The sequence below is a fragment of the Neoarius graeffei genome, chromosome 7 (genome assembly GCF_027579695.1).
Source record: "Neoarius graeffei isolate fNeoGra1 chromosome 7, fNeoGra1.pri, whole genome shotgun sequence".
Lineage (NCBI taxonomy): Eukaryota > Metazoa > Chordata > Actinopteri > Siluriformes > Ariidae > Neoarius > Neoarius graeffei.
The window spans coordinates 34,545,353-34,563,222 of NC_083575.1; the positions used below are offsets into that span (position 1 = coordinate 34,545,353).

The 17,870-nt window shown below is 47.7% G+C and overlaps 1 protein-coding gene across 1 annotated transcript in view; it reads left to right on the top strand.

Moving 5' to 3' along the window:
- apmap (adipocyte plasma membrane associated protein) overlaps positions 1 to 17,870 on the top strand; it is a 36,965-nt gene that overhangs the window by 10,923 nt on the left and 8,172 nt on the right. Inside the window, exons 5-7 of the mRNA XM_060925538.1 lie at positions 12,461 to 12,577; positions 13,126 to 13,300; positions 13,452 to 13,586. Of these exons, the coding sequence (XP_060781521.1) occupies positions 12,461 to 12,577; positions 13,126 to 13,300; positions 13,452 to 13,586 (427 nt within the window). The remainder of the gene's footprint in view (positions 1 to 12,460; positions 12,578 to 13,125; positions 13,301 to 13,451; positions 13,587 to 17,870) is intronic.

The following is a 17,870-nucleotide window of genomic DNA, read 5'->3' on the forward strand; positions in this document are numbered from 1 at the left end:
AAGGACAATTTACAACTGATACAGCACGGAGAAATGCTTTGTCATTCTCGATCATAGATTTCTCACTCAGCACAAGCATGTCTAGGACCGGGTTATTGGGTTGAAGCCCCGGATAGTTTTTCTATAACCCTGAACCTGTCCTGCTGGTTGTAGGTTGCATTCCCTTTTGAATGGTGTTGTAACGTTATTATCGCATACTTTCAACGAGGTTGACCATTTGGATGTTGAAATCTGATCCTCTGCAATTGACTGCCCCCCCCCACCACCACCACTATTCCCCTTACCTCAGCCTGTTCAAATGTCTTGTTTTGATTCTAACCAAATGCACACGTTCACACCGACTACATTGCCTGATTGCTCCAGGTTTTTCAAATACTTATTAGGACACAAGAGGTAAAACTTTTGTTGACATTATAGTTACCCTGGTTAACAATGTTGTAGTTATTCCATAAACTGTGAGATCACATTACATTACTTGACAGGCATTTAGCAGACGTGCTTATCCAGAGCAGTTGAGGGTTATATGCCTTGCTCAAGGGCATTTCAGCCATTCCTTTTGGTCTCAAAGCTGCTTCGCTAACCATTAGGCCATGGCTTCCTACTGTGGCCTAATCACACAGGGTTTCCCGCAGAAAATCAGTTAGTCAAGGTGGTGACCAGGGGGGAGGGGGCGTTGCCTGGGGGGCAGTGGTGGCGGCGACAGTCGAGTCGGGGGGGTGTCCTGTTTGGGCGACATTGGCGAGAAATCTGGATCACAGGGCCAACAACTTCTTTAAGGGCAACAGCCTTGTTTTATTTAATGAACTCTTTATAAATAAACAAAACAGTTAAAGTGCAATAACAATAACAAGATAACAACATACAATCACACAACATGTGCAAGTATTCTAGTGTGATACAACTTCACATAGTTGTCTGTAAACTCTGAAGGGGCACTGTTGAGTTTTGTTTGTGATTTGGGTGGAGGTAGGTGTTTACAGGATCATAAGGGAAACAACATCTTATTTACTCTTTATAAATAAAGCAGTAACTAAGCGCAAGGTACGGCATACAATTGCACAACAAATGCATGGGCAAGCAGTTGATAGGACACTCTAAATATGTTTAGTTTAGATGAATAATTATCTTACCTCCACATGTCCTTCCCACGACGACGACAGGTTGTATGATATCCAGTTGCTGGATAATTAGCCTCTTCCTGTTAAAAAAAATAATGTTGGCGTAGCAACAGGTGATAGATGGCGCAGTAACATATTTAACCAGCAGATGCCGCTATTCTGCCTCATCGTGATGCGGCCGTATTTTAATTGTCTATGTATGCGTGGATGCGGCAGATTTTTTTTTTTTCCCGGGGGACCGTAGTCAAGGTGGGGGGCAGTTGTTGTTAGGGCGGCTGCCTTGACTATAAAGCGCTGCGGGAAACCCTGTCACATCATAATTTGCTATCAGGTGGATTAGCCTACAGCCCGATAGCTATGTTAGCTGGCGAATGTTGGAGCCAACTTTTCTGCTCAGTAAAAGCCAATAATTTGTATTTAAAAAGCATACTATATGTTTCCTACGACATTTCTTGTTTTGTGTGTTTACTTAAATTCTGGCTTATTTAGGCTAGCTAGATCAGTGTTTCTCAACCTTTTTTCAGTCACGGCACGCTTCAGAAGTATGCAAATTCTCAAGACACCCCCAGATAAAATATACGCAGTCACGCTGACCCCGGCAGTGACGTTGTGACATGGGAAAGGGGGCCGTGAGACAACTTTTGATGATGCATGAGGCGGCGATGATCTGCATTAGTGCAACTATCATTTTTTGAAATTTTAATTAATTTTATTTATTTCAATGTTAGAATATATATATTTTTTGACGGCACACCTAACAAAGCCAGACGGCACCCTGGTTGAGAAAGGCTGAGCTAGAGAACGACGGACATCAGAAGGGTTTTTTTTTTGTTTGGTTGGTTTTTTTTTGCTGCTCATTGGAGAGCTGGAGCTGGAGATGAGGGTACAGTTTAGCAGGAAACAGTTAATAGTAGACTACAACTAATACGGCTCACACACTGGCTTTGTGGTCAGGGTGCAAGTTTGGTACCGTAGACCTAGGTTCAAGGCCAGGTGGGGTGACTGCTCTCTCCTTTCTCTACATAGACCTACATTGCAGAGGAACATATTTTAAATACACACACACCTGTATATGTTACTTCTCTTTACATGCTCGCTCACTCCCCCTCCCATCTCTCTCTGTTACATACACACATGCGTGCACACACACACACACACACACACAAACTACTAGACGCCTGTCTTTGGCCACTAGTTTTTATCCTCCGCTAACCGAAAGGCCCAAAGGGGGATTATGTCGTGGCAATGTCCGTGCATCCTGGGAAGGCTTCTCTTCTCTTCTCTTCTCTTCTCTTCTCTTCTCTTCTCTTCTCTTCTCTTCTCTTCTCTCATCTCCTCTCATCTCATCTCATCTCATCTCATCTCATCTCATCTCATCTCATCATCTATAGCTGCTTTATCCTGTTCTACAGGGTCACAGGCAAGCTGGAGCCTATCCCAGCTGACTACGGGCGAAAGGCGGGGTACACCCTGGACAAGTCGCCAGGTCATCACAGGGCTGACACATAGACACAGACAACCATTCACATTCACACCTACGGTCAATTATGGCTACGTTTACATTAGACCGTATCTGTCTCGTTTTCTTCGTGGATGCACTGTCCGTTTACATTAAACCGCCTGGAAATGCCTGAAAACGGGAATCCGCCAGCGTCCACGTATTCAATCCAGATCGTGTCAGCTCCGGTGCTGTGTAAACATTCAAAATACGCGGATACGTTGTGCTGAGCTCTAGCTGGCGTCTCATTGGACAACGTCACTGTGACATCCACCTTCCTGATTCGCTGGCGTTGGTCATGTGACGCGACTGCTGAAAAACGGCGCGGACTTCCGCCTTGTATCACCTTTCATTAAAGAGTATAAAAGTATGAAAATACTGCAAATACTGATGCAAATACTGCCCATTGTGTAGTTATGATTGTCTTTAGGCTTGCCATCCTTCCACTTGCAAGTAGTAAGTGATATGCGCTGGGATCACACACACAGCGGCTCAGTCCCGAATCACTGCTTGTGCACTTCACTCGCGCACTCTGTGAGCTGCGCAGGGCCGGAGTGCGCACCCTCCAGAGGGCACTCGCTGTTCAGGGCGGAGTGATTTGGAGCGCAGGATGCCTGCGGAGCCGAGCGTATCCGTGTATTGGTGTTGCTGTGTGCACGGCTAACGGTTTTAGTGTAAACGCGAATTGTTTTAAGAACATTAATCTGATGATCCGCTGATTCGACGTAATGTAAACGTAGCCTTAGAGTCACCAGTTAACCTAACCTGCATGTCTTTGGACTGTGGGGGAAACCGGAGCACCCGGAGGAAACCCACGCGGACACAGGGAGAACATGCAAACTCCGCACAGAAAGGCCCTCGCCGGCCATGGGGCTCGAACCCGGACCTTCTTGCTGTGAGGTGACAGTGCTAACCACTACACCACCGTGCCGCCCCGGGAAGGGTACTCACTTTCTGAAATCAACTCCTCTCACAGTTTTTGGAGGAATTTCACGAAACTTGACAGGATTCTTTGTTCTATGTCGGTAATATGCATATTGCAATTTCATTCAATTCAGTCGTATTTTACCAGAGTTATGGCATGGTTGCCTGCAGGCGGCACGGTGGTGTAGTGGTTAGCACGGTCGCCTCACAGCAAGAAGGTTCCGGGTTCGAACCCAGCGGCCGGTGAGGGCCTTTCTGTGTGGAGTTCGCATGTTCTCCCCGTGTCTGCGTGGGTTTCCTCCGGGTGCTCCGGTTTCCCCCACAATCCAAAGACATGCAGTTAGGTTGACGTGGGGCGGCCTTGGGCCGAGGTGCCCTTGAGCAAGGTACCGAACCCCTGACTGCTCCCCAGGCGCTCTGGTGTGGCTGCCCACTGCTCTGAGTATGTGTGTGTGTTCACTGCTTCAGATGGGTTAAATGCAGAGGATGAATTTCACTGCGCTTGAAGTGTGCATGTGACGAATAAAGGTGTAGAGCTCTCTTAGGTGTGGGTGGAGCACAGAGGACGGCAGGACAACACTTCAGGTAATAACAGGCTTTTATTGCCAGACTTTTCAGTATAACAATAGTTCTATTGGGCAAATACACACACACACACACCCTGTGTTCTTGTCCCGGGAAGAGCTCCTCCCTCTGCCTCCTTAAATAGGGCGCGGTTACTGGGAAGACACACAAACACAGGTTAATTACCGTCAGGTGTAGTGATTCTGCCACTCACCTTCCCTGGCTCCGCCCTCCTGTCACAGACCGGCGCTTGACCACGCCCCCACTGCCACATACCCCTACCGCCTGACTCAGGCCGGGCGGCTGTCCGGCCCGCAGCCAACTCCCCCCCCCCCCCTTGACGGGAGAGGAAGTCCGCCACGACCATCTGCACCCCCAGCCTGTGGACCACCTTGAAATTGAAGGGTTGGAGTGCCAGATACCAACGGGTGATCCGCGCGTTGGCATCTTTCATGCGGTGGAGCCACTGGAGGGGCGCGTGGTCCGAACAGAGGGTGAAAGGGCGCCCCAGCAGGTAGTAACGGAGGGCGAGGACCGCCCACTTGATCGCCAGGCATTCTTTCTCAATAGTGCTGTAGCGCCCCTCACGCACCGACAGCTTCCTGCTAATGTACAGGATGGGGCGGTCCTCCCCCTCCACCTCCTGGGACAACACCGCCCCCAGCCCTCTGTCCGACTCGTCGGTCTGCAACACAAAAGGGAGAGAAAAGTCAGGGGAGTGTAATAGTGGCCCCCCCACACAGTGCAGCCTTTACCTCAGAGAAAGCCCGCTGGCACTGCTTCGTCCACTGGACCGGATCTGGCGCCCCCTTTTTAGTGAGGTCAGTCAGCAGGCTGGTGACGTCCGAATAATTAGGTATAAACCTACGATAGTAGCCAGCCAGCCCCAGGAACTGTCTCACCCCCTTTTTGGTCTTGGGCCTCGGGCAGGCCGCAATCGCTGCTGTCTTATTAATTTGGGGACGCACCTGCCCGTTGCCCAAGTGGAAGCCCAGATACCATACTTCCACCCGCCCAATCGCACACTTCTTCGGGTTGACAGTGAGACCCACCCGCCTCAGCGACCTAAGGACGGCCCTCAGGTGTTGCAAGTGCCGCTGCCAGTCGTTACTATAAATGATTATATCATCAAGATATGCGGCCGCATAGGTGGCGTGGGGCCGGAGGACCCTGTCCATCAGCCGCTGAAACGTAGCGGGCGCCCCAAACAGCCCAAAAGGAAGTGTGACAAATTGGTGTAAGCCGAACGGTGTGGAAAAGGCCGTTTTCTCCCAGGATAATGGAGTCAAGGGGATCTGCCAATATCCCTTCGTCAAATCCAGTGTCGAGCAAAAGCGAGCCGTGCCTAGTCGATCGAGCAGCTCGTCAATACGAGGCATTGGGTACGCGTCGAATTTAGACACCGCGTTGACTTTTCTATAGTCCACACAGAACCGGACCGACCTGTCGGCCTTGGGTACCAAGACCACCGGGCTGTTCCAGTCACTGTGGGATTCCTCGACGATGCCCATTTCGAGCATGGTCTGAAGTTCTTCCCGAACCACCGTTTTTTTGTGTTCGGGTAGCCTGTAAGGGTGGCTACGCACTACCACCCCCGGGGGCGTCTCTATGTGGTGTTCTATGAGGTTAGTGCGACCGGGCAGGGGCGAGAACACATCTGAAAACTCGGCCTGCAACTGGGCGACCTCCGTGAGTTGGGTCGGGGAGAGGTGGTCTCCACAGGGGACCGGAGAGGTACGTGATGCCAATGTCCTTTTTTGAACCTCTGGCCCCAGCTCCGCCTTCTCCAGAACTACCGACACCAACGCCATGGGGACCTCCTCGTTCCAGAGTTTAAGCAGATTGAGGTGGTAGATCTGTAGCGCCCCCCCCGTCCGTTCGCCTCACCTCATAGTCGACATCCCCGACTCGCCGTGTGACCTCAAAGGGTCCTTGCCACTTGGCGATTAATTTGGAGCTCGACGTGGGCAGCAGTACGAGTACCTTATCTCCCAGAGTGAACTCTCTAAGGCGCGTGCCCTTGTTGTACAGGCGGGCTTGCCGTTCCTGGGCCTGCCGCAAATTCTCCTGAGTTAGGTGGGTGAGCGTGTGGAGTTTTGTGCACAGGTCCATAACGTACTGAATTTCGTTTTTACTCTGTGAAGGTCCCTCCTCCCAATTTTCTCGCAGCACATCTAAAATGCCGCGCGGCTTACGCCCGTATAACAATTCAAACGGGGAGAACCCTGTGGAGGCTTAGGGGACCTCTCGCACTGCAAATAACAAGGGTTCGAGCCATTTATCCCAGTTACGTGCGTCCTCACTTACGAATTTTTTAATTATATTCTTGAGGGTGCGATTGAACCGTTCAACTAAACCGTCCGTTTGTGGGTGATAAACGCTGGTGCGGATCGGCTTAATACCTAATAGCCCATACAGTTTGCTCAGTGTTCGTGACATAAACGAGGTGCCTTGGTCAGTCAGAATCTCTTTCGGGATTCCAACTCGGGAGATGACGTGGAAGAGGGCCTCCGCAATACTGCATGCTGAGATATTGTGAAGAGGCACCGCTTCTGGGTATCGCATTGCATAGTCCACCAGAACTAATATAAAGCGGTACCCTCGTGTTGACCGATCTAATGGCCCGACGAGATCCATCCCAATTCTTTCGAACGGGGTCTCGATTAATGGTAGGGGGCGCAAAGGCGCTTTTGGAATGGCCGCTGGATTTACTAACTGGCATTCGCGGCACGCCGTACACCACCTACGGACATCGCCGCGAATCCCCGGCCAATAGAATCGGGCCATTATTTGGGCTAGTGTCTTATCCTGCCCTAGGTGTCCAGCCATGGGATTAAAGTGAGCCGCCTGAAATACCAATTCCCGGCGGCTCTTTGGAATTAACAACTGTGTGACTCGCTCTTTCGTCTGAGTGTCCTGCGTCACTCGGTATAATCTATCCTTCATAATAGAAAAATAGGGGAAGGACGGGGTGGCGTTCGGCTGGAGCGTTTGACCATCGATTACTCTCACTTGGTCAAACGCATGTCGCAGAGTCTCATCTCGCGATTGTTCTAATGGGAAATCCGCGAGGGATTCCCCAACAGAAAGAGGAGGAGCCGGCGGCTCCTCACTCTGTCGCGGAGATGATGTAGACGGCTCTGCGACAGCAGCTCCAGCCAAAGCGACACCGGGACCTCCCCCTGTCAAATGGCAGGACCCACTCTTTACTAGGCACGTCATTAAACCCCGAAATCCCGGCCAATCAGTCCCCAAAATTAAAGAGTGGGTAAGGCGAGGATTAACCGCCACCTTCACTATAGATTTTTCCCCTCTGAAAAATATGTGGACCGACACCAAAGGGTAGCTGTGAACATCCCCGTGCACACACAACACCTTCACCCCCTGTGCTCCCCCCAATGCCTCGTCTTGCACCAGGCTTTGGCGGATCGAGGTCTGATTGCAACCAGAATCCACCAATGCCTGATATGTAGCCCCTTGGACACTCACCGGTATGCGATACGCTCCGGCCCGATCGAGGGCAGCCTCTGGCGCGTCGGGGATCCGTACCACCACGTCCACCTCCATTGCTGCGCACTGTTGTTGCAGGTGGCCCGGCTCCCCGCAGCGCCAGAAAACCGGCCCGGGCTTTCCTTCTGCACCGGTGCTCTAGGGCTCACTCACCTGAGGGGGGGGAGAGACAGACACAGAAGGGAGAAACGGGAGGGCACCACGGGTGCGGCGGGCCGGCTGGGGTGGAGCTGGCCCCCGTCTCCGTGGTGGGGGAATGGGGCGAAGACGGGACACAGAAGGGAGGGGAGAGAGAGAAGAGAAGACGTCGTCGGCTGTCCTGCCGCCGGAACAGCCGCCAAATGATCCTCCGCCAGTCCTACTGCCTGATCCAGCGACGCCGGGTGGTGGCACTGGACCCACTCCGCGGTTCCGGCTGGTAAGCGGGCGATGAACTGCTCCAGCACCACCTGATCGATGATTCCCTCGGCGTCGCGGTTGTCGGCCCTCAACCACCGCCAGCAGGCGTCCCGGAGCTGCTGGCCGAACGCGAACGGCCGGCCGACTTCCTCCAACCGCAGCGCACGGAAGCGCTGGCGCTGTTGTTTTGGTGTGCGCCCCACGCGCTGGAGGACGGCCCGGCGAAGGTCCGCGTAGGCCAGCCGGCAGTCAGCGGGGAGCTGTAGCGCAGCCAGCTGCGCCTCTCCCGTCAGGAGGGGGAGGAGGCGCGCCGCGCGCTGCTCCATCGGCCACCCCGAGACTTCGGCGACCTGTTCAAACAATGCGAGGAACGCCTCGGGGTCGTCCTGCGGGCCCGTCTTGGTCACGGTGAGGGGAGACGGGCCCGCGGCCGGGGCGCTGGTGGACCCCGCCGATGCGAGGAGATGCCGGAACGCCTCGCAATCTTCCTGCTGGGCCAGCACCAGGGCTTCGAAGCGCCGCTCTTGTTCCTTTCGGAGCGTGACGAGCGCCTGGTGCTGGCTTTGCTGAGCCGTGGCGAGGGCGTGGACCAGGTCCACGAACGGGGAGGATTCCATGGGGCTGCTGGGTTGGTGCTCCACCTTTCCCGGGTTTCGGCACCACTGTAGAGCTCTCTTAGGTGTGGGTGGAGCACAGAGGACGGCAGGACAACGCTTCAGGTAATAACAGGCTTTTATTGCCATACTTTTCAGTATAACAGTTTTTTTCAGTATAACATACTTTTCAGTTCTATTGGGCAAATACACACACACACCCTGTGTTCTTGTCCCGGGAAGAGCTCCCCTCTGCTCTCCCTCTGCCTCCTTAAATAGGGCGCGGTTACTGGGAAGACACACAAACACAGGGTAATTTCCGTCAGGTGTAGTGATTCTGCCACTCACCTTCCCTGGCTCTGCCCTCCTGTCACAGACCGGCGCTTGACCACACCCCCGCTGCCACAAAAGGGTTCTTAGGGGATATTGTGCTCTCAGAACACTCGTTTGTGCATGTTATCGGGTCTTATATGTTGTTGGGTGTTATATGTCATAAGCTCTACAAAGAACAAATCCAGCATATGCATGTTGTACATATTGTTTATCCATCCGTGTAGCTGTTATGCTTTTATATACATTTTAAGCATGTTTACTCAGATGAGTTTGAACAGACTGACTTTAATATATTGTCTTTGATAAAACTTGTGGTTGACATAAATCAAGAAGGCTCTAGAACAATTGGGCTGTTGTCATTGTCACCTCTGTGATAATGGCTGTCTTTGTAGCTTTGCAGATGAACTCCTGTACTGATATTGAATATTTAGGAACATGACTGCCTTTCTTTCCTCAGTGAGGTCACAAAGGAAAGAGGATGCTAAGATAGAACAGAGTATGTCAACTACATGTGGACTGAGTCCCTGGCCTCAGTACATCCTAGACATACCCCTGTCACTCAGCACGCTCCTAAAATGAATCACAGAAGAGCTGTTGTAGGTTGTTTGGCCTGAAAGGAATGTCTGTTTTCTTATATACTTATGTGAACTGTCGAGTGAGCAGCCAAGTCATGTCATGCAAGACCTTGAGGTATGATAAAAATATTATCCATCCATCCGTCTGTCATCTGTAGCCGCTTATCCTGTTCTACAGGGTCGCAGGCAAGCTGGAGCCTATCCCAGCTGACTATGGGCGAAAGGCGGGGTACACCCTGTACGAGTCACCAGGTCATCGCAGGGCTGACACAGAGACAAACAACCATTCACACTCTCATTCAGACCTACAGTCAATTTAGAGCCACCAGTTAACCTAACCTGCATGTTTTTGGACTGTGGGGGGAAACCAGAGCACCTGAAGGAAACCCACACAGACACGGGGAGAACATGCAAACTCCACACAGAAAGGCCCTCGCTGGCTGCTGGGCTCGAACCCAGGACCTTCTTGCTGTGAGGCAACAGTGCTAACCACTACACCACCATGCTGCCATAAAATATTATAAATATTGTAAAAATATTGTGATCCCCCTGGTAGGAGATCTTTACTCACACAAAACACACAAGGAGGAAACCAAATACGAATACATTATGCAAATCGGTGTGTATCAGGACTGGGATCACCCATACACGATATGTTCAAAAGTTTGTGGACACCTCATGTGTGCTTTTTGAACGTCCCATACTTGGGTCCCCCTTTGCTGGTATAATAGCCTCCACTCTTCTGAGAAGGCCTTCCACTAGATTTTGAAGTGTGGCTGTGGGGATTTGCCCATTTCTGCACCAATGTCATGAGGGTACTTGGAAAAAGTTCTCGGCCTCACCCAGAAAACGTCACAGGAGAAAGATTGTTGAAAAATAATGCAAGAACATAGTCTCCTTTAACTTCAGTGCACTTGGTCCACCAATGTTCAAGCTTTGCTATCCCTTTGCGGAAGAAGGCCACATCTTGAGCCTCCAGATTTTCTTCAACAGCATGGGTGACTTCATCATCACTCTGAAAATGGTGACCACACGAGTAGGACTTCAGTTTGGGAAACAGAAGTCAGACAGTGCCAGGTCAGGTGAGTAAAGTGCATGGGGTAACAGTTCAAAGCCACATTTGGCTGCTTCTGCCCCTGCCACTTGTACTGTATGGACGGGCGCATTGTCCTGGAGCAGCAGCACACCAGCTTGAAGCTTTCCTCTCCTTTTTTCTTTGACTCTTTCATTTGTGTTTTTGTGGACGGTCGTATAAGGCTTTATAGTATTCAGTTATGCCCCAAAATGGGAGCTACACCCCTTGTTTTCAGGTGAGGCCGAAAACTTTTTGAAGTACCCTTGTACGTAAGAAGGCCTGGTGCGTAGTTGGTGTTCAAATTCATCCCAAAGGTGTTCAGTGGTCAAGGCTGTGTGCAGGCCGCTCAACTTCTTCCAATCCAACCTTGGCAAACCATGTCTTCAAGGATCTCAACTGGAACAGGTTTGGGGCCCTTAGTTCCAGTCAACGGAAAATGTAATGTTGCAGCATACAAAGATGTTCTATATAACTATGTGCTTCTAACTTTGTGCCAACAGCTCAGGGAAGACTCACATGTTGATGTGATGGTGTAATTTCACGTCAGCTGTCTGGTATGAAGGTCAAATTAACACCCAGCAGTCCTTGGTGACAGCCTGATCAGGGTCATGGCGGTTTACATACATCGCATTACTAGCTTGTTTATGTTTTGTGAAATAGAACCAGCTAAATCCATTAGAAAACATTGTGGGCAGGGACAAACAAAAATAATTACTCTAATAATAACACTTCCACCTCTCTATTTGAGACCAGTTATGAACTCGAGTGATGAGTTGAGGAGAATTCACAGTCCATGCTGTCAGTGCTGACTTTACACCCTTAACAACTATTTCAGTAATGCAGCTGATTTAATGAACCATTATTTTTAGCTTGTGATATACAGGGTGTTTTCAAAAAAATTGATATTTTTTGAGATATAAATATCCCAGAAACTACATAGTCTAGGCAGATGAAACTGAACAGGCTTAATGTTGAGCAATATAAGATTTATTCCTCAAAATTTGAATAAGAAATTCAAAAGGTATGTGGATTCCATGAACGATTTCACACATTTTCAGTATTCGCAAACCCGCTCGACCATCTCTTCCGATGCTGGTGGTCGTCCAGATCCTTTTGCCCTGCACACACAGCCTTCCTCTTTGAACTTTTTGTGCCATGTCCAAATCTGCATTGCATTAGGTGCATTTTTAGAGAATTCTCTCATAAATGCACGCTGCACAGTCTTGTTCGACTGTGTTTGAGCGTACTCTAACGCACAAAACGCCTTTTCTTCTCCAGTGAATGGCATTTCTAGACCTAAAAAGATCTCATCTCATCTCATTATCTCTAGCTGCTTTATCCTGTTCTACAGGGTTGCAGGCAAGCTGGAGCCTATCCCAGCTGACTACGGGCGAAAGGCGGGGTACACCCTGGACAAGTCGCCAGGTCATCACAGGGCTGACACATAGACACAGACAACCATTCACACTCACATTCACACCTACAGTCAATTTAGAGTCACCAGTTAACCTAACCTGCATGTCTTTGGACTGTGGGGGAAACCGGAGCACCCGGAGGAAACCCACACGGACACGGGGAGAACATGCAAACTCCGCACAGAAAGGCCCTCGCCGGCCACGGGGCTTGAACCCGGACATTCTTGCTGTGAGGCAACAGCGCTAACCACTACACCACCATGCCGCCCAACCTAAAAAGATAAAAACAAAAAACATAAAATTTTGACCTGTTTCCACACATACTGTAAATTTAAAGTCAATTGAACGAGAATTGCCAAAGTTATTAGATTGTGAAATGATATCAAATTTTTTAAACACCCTGTACAATAAATAGGGAGTCAACAGTTGTTTCATTTTTCTTTCCTCTCTATAAAGGGTCTCCTGAGCACGAGCATGTTTGCGGAAGGCCGCTTGGAATCAGAGTGGGTCCGAACGGCACCTTGTTCGTGGCTGATGCCTACCTGGGCCTGTTTGAGGTTAATCCTGTCACGGGTTAGTTAAAGAAAACAACTTTCTTTTGTAGTTTTTGTCTTTTTCTATCCCTTTTCTCTCAAGTTTCCATCAAGCTTTACATTTTGAATTGAAATGCTCTTTGATAGTGATCACTACCAACCAGTACAAAAAAAAATCTAAAGATATGCTGCAGGGAAAATAACAGCCATCACAAAACAAGCTCAAATGTTAATTAGTGTCAGTCAAACCCGCCCAAAGAAAGATCCAACATTCTGTTTAAATTCCACTTTAACAAATGTCCAGTGTATAGTAATCAGTATCTTCAAACAACCCCCTAAGTTTTAAGTCGTAATAGTTAATATTACTCAAACTAGATAGGTGCCATTCTGTGTATTGTACACTGACTCACATTATTTTACTATGAGCCCAACCAAATGCAGAGAACATCCTGTCTGAGCCTCACTCTATCCTGAAAAATGTAGACTAGAATATTCCCTTGTCTCTTCTCTCAAATTGTCATAATGTTACCTTGTTAAACTCCGTCCATTAATGTCTCCATGACCTACTCCTTTGTCTTCGGCCTTCAGGTGAGACAACACTTCTAGTGAGCACCAAGAAGCTGATCGGGGGTCGGCGTCTCTCATTTGTCAATGACCTGGATGTGACACAGGATGGGAAGAAGTTGTATTTCACTGACTCCAGCAGCAGGTGGCAGCGTAGAGACTTCATGAAACTCATCATGGAGGCCACAGCAGATGGCCGGTAGGTGACTCCAGTGAGTTTCTGGCTTTGCTTTTACTATAGTTTCAGGTGATATTGTTTTTAATGCAGGTTGCTGCTACAAGTAATAATGTCTGTGTATTAAGGTAGTTCACTTAATGCTATGACTCCTAATACTGATTTAGTATTTTAGGGTTCTGGAGTATGATACTGAGACTAAAGAAGTTGCAGTCATGATGGAGAACTTGCGTTTCCCTAACGGTATTCAACTCCTTCCTGATGAAGAGTCTGTTCTTGTTGCTGAAACTACGATGGCAAGAATAAGGAGGTAGGTTTCCATCTTACCGTTTGGTGGGTATCTCGGCTATATTGTAAAAATGGACTTGACTGTTTTTAGTTTGTTTTTAGACTACAAAATGTTGCAGCAAGACTAAGAAACTCTACTTAATGCCACTTCTTTAGTTCAACAATGAGAAAAGCCTCACGATATTACTATGTCTGTTCACTCACTGACTTTATCAATGTCTTGTGATGGATTAATTTGAATAACTCTGATTAGCCAGTGGTTGAAATTAACAGTGTAAGCAAATATTTCATGTCCTGACTTTTGAATAGCTCGCTGTAACTGATCCCTGACCAACACACACTCACTGGCCACTTTAGTAGGTACACCTTGCTAGTACCAGGTTGGACCTCCTTTTGCCTTCAGAACTGCCTTATTTCTTCGTGGTATAGATTCAACAAGGTGCTGGAAACATTCCTCCGAGATTTTGATCCATACTGATGTAATCGCGTAACGCACTTGCTGCAGATTTGTCGGCTGCACATCCATGATGTGAATCTCCCGTTCCACCACATCCCAAAGATGCTCTATTGGATTGAGATCTGGTGACTGTGGAGGCCATTTGAGTACAGTGAACTCATTGCCATGTTCAAGAAACCAGTTTGAGATCATCTGAGCTGTGCGACATGGTGCGTTATCCTGCTGGAAGTAGCCATCAGAAGATGGGTACACTGTGGTCGTAAAGGGATAGACGTGGTCAGCAGCAATACTCAGGTAGGCTGTGGCGTTTAAATGATGCTCAATTGGTACTAAGGGGCCCAAAGAGTGCCAAGAAGATATCCCCCACACCATTACACTACCACCACCAGCAGCCTGAACCGTTGATACAAGGCAGGATGGATCCATGCTTTCATCTGTTTATGCCAAATTCTGACCCTACCAACTGAATGTTGCAGCAGAAATCGAGACTCTTCAGACCAAGCAACGCTTTTCCAATCTTCTACTGTCTGATGTTGGTGAGCCCGTACAAATTGTAGCCTCAGTTTCTTGTTCTTAGCTGACAGGAGTCGTACCCGCTGTACTCTTCTGCTGCTGTTGCCCATCTGCTTCAAGGTTTGATATGTTGTGTGTTCAGAGATAGTCTTCTGTATACCTTGGTTGTCACAAGTGATTATGTGAGTTACTGTTGCCTTTTTATTATCTCGAACCAGTCTAGCCATTCTCCTCTGGCATCAACGAGCCGTTTTCACCCAGAGAACTGTTGCTCACTGGATATTCTCTCTTTTCCTGACCATTCTCTGTAAACCTTTGAGATGGTTGCACGTGAAAATCCCAGTAGATTAGCAGTTTCTGAAATACTCAGACCAGCCTGTCTGGCACCAACAACCATGCCATGTTCAAAGTCACTTAATTAAATCACCTTTCTTCCCCATTCTGATGCTTCAGCAGGTCGTCTTGACCATCCCTGTGTCCGAAATCACTCATCTCATTTCATCTCATTATCTCTAGCCGCTTTATCCTTCTACAGGGTCGCAGGCAAGCTGGAGCCTATCCCAGCTGACGACGGGCGAAAGGCGGGGTACACCCTGGACAAGTCGCCAGGTCATCACAGGGCTGACACATAGACACAGACAACCATTCACACTCACATTCACACCTACGGTCAATTTAGAGTCACCAGTTAACCTAACCTGCATGTCTTTGGACTGTGGGGGAAACCGGAGCACCCAGAGGAAACCCACGCGGACACGGGGAGAGCATGCAAACTCCACACAGAAAGGCCCTCGCCGGCCACGGGGCTCGAACCCGGACCTTCTTGCTGTGAGGCGACAGCGCTAACCACTACACCACCGTGCCGCCCCCGAAATCACTCACTGCTCACTATATAGTGGACTATATATAGTGAGCTCGCAATTTTGTAGTGCTGTCCGAATGCATCGTGAGAATTATTACACCCTATATAGTGCACTCAAAGTATCCCACAATGCATCATGAGAAGTAGCGTACAACTGATGGTCACTAACCAAGCAATATATCCCAACATGCATTGTGGTCGTGCTGAAAGAAAAAAGTGTTGGGGTGAATGGACGGAGGAAGAAACGCGTTATAAATGGACATTCAAGTACAATTAGAATAGTAAGAGAATAGAAAATAAGCTAAAATAGAATAAGACATAAAATACAAGAATAAAAGTTACGGTGCAGAGCGAGGAATTAATCAAAAGCCTCAAATTTGATTTAATAAAAGGCAGCAGCAAAGAATAAAACAAGTATTCAGCCTGGATTTAAACGAACTGAAAGATGCAGCAGACAAAATACTTTGCATTTATCAATGTGGGAAATACACTGAGTATAATATGTATTTATTATTTTGAAAACCCACCAGCCGACTGATCTGGCACGTTTTAACTGTGCGACAGTAATGACGTAAATACCAGCACGACGTGGTAGTGTCAGGTTTTTTTTTTTTCATTTTACCAATGAGCTCACTATATAGTCCTCTTTATAGTAATTCCCTATATAGTGAGTAGGGAGTAGTGAACGAGTGAGTGATTTCGGACACGGGGCATGTCTACATGCCTAAATCCATTGAGTTGCTGCCCTGCGATTGGCTGATTTTAAATATTTGTGATGTTGAACAGGTGTACCTAATAAAGAGGCCAATCAATAAACATTGTCCTGAAACTGAATACTAAATAGTAGGCTACTCCACTAGCAGGTGGTACACATATTATTTTAACATAGTACGCTAACGTGTGATTTAGGACAATATACCCAGCTCTATGTTCAATGTGTGTGCAAATGACGAGTGAAACAAGCCTGGAGAAATGTAGCGCTGTTGCTGCAAAGTGGCATATTAATCTTCCTGAATGTAAACCTCAATTACCAATGGGTTAAATCAATTTTCAGTTATTCTCCGACTGCTCTTCCAACTTCCCAGCTCACAATATGATTCAATTCAGTCAGGACAGTTTACAGGTCAATGTGACTGCACTCAGCTGACTTAGCTTGGGGCTTAATGACCTTAAAGAATGAATCCGTATATTCCTGCAAAGGATTGAAACAGCACTAGTTTGCAAACTACTGATTTCAAAACAGGCTTATGTGCTTTACATACAACATGCTTTGCGATATGCAAAGCAAACTAATGAATATTAATGAACATTTGGAGTCTGCTTTATGAACATTTAATGATTAATGGGGAGTGTCATGGAAAATTCTCTGAGCTGGAAAGATAGTAAAAAGGCACAGTCATTTAAGCCACCTGAGGTGTGTTTCATGGGTGGGTGGGTGGTGTTTTTTTTTTTTTTTTTTCTTTTTTGTTTTGTTTTTTTTTAATCAGTTTGTGGCAAATGCTTGAAATACTTTGTAGGAATTTGTTCCTGTTTTTCATAATCTGCCGTAAAGGACTGATAAACTAGAGCAGGGGTTCTCAACCTTTTCTGCTTTAAGGCCCACCTATTCATACTTGCAACAAAAAAAAGATCCCCAATTATTTTCACTCATCTATTCTATTCTAATTAGAATCTAATAATGTATTAACGGCATGCAACATCACTCCCTGTTACAGATGGGAGCCCAGGAATTAAATAAATGCAATAAAAACTGTTTTTAATTGTAGGTATTGTATTTAAAACTGTCTGGATGTACCAGAAGCCAACATAAAACCCTGCATGCAGGGCATTCTCAGTCAGAAGGGATTAATGATCCAAAAGTGGAGTCTGGTCCATTAACACAAGAACTTATTACCATGTTTGTGTACATCAAACAAGCAAGTTATTAAAACCAAGAAGTACACTCAAAAGAAGTGGATATAGAAACCACTCAATGGGATTAGATCCTTACACGCTAACAAAGAAGGATTTTCCCTACGAGTTGGAAAATTATCTATCTGTTGAGTTCCCCGACATCCCAAACTACCTGGTGCTGCAAACATCGGTCTACACGGACAAACAGATGAAAACCTGGAAGAGCATGGAGGAGTACAACTTTTTATATGTGGGCGGGTTAAAGAGCTACAAGATAGACAGTGGTACACGGATCTAAGTGCAGGGAGAGTGTTTATTAGCAGGCGTGATATTTACAAAAGCAAAACAGAAAGCAGAATCATAAAGCAGAGTATTTAAACAGCGTTATAAACATGGCTAGAAACAAACGTGCCCGTGATAATGATAATACTTTGCAAATCCTCTGTGAAAACAGCTTCCATATCTGTGCGTGCTGATTCCGTATCTGTGCGCCAGACTCAAGCGCACAAAGGCATGACAGCCGAGTCACCTACTGTGTGACCACAACTTTTAGCTCACGTGTATATCGCTACCAGAATGCC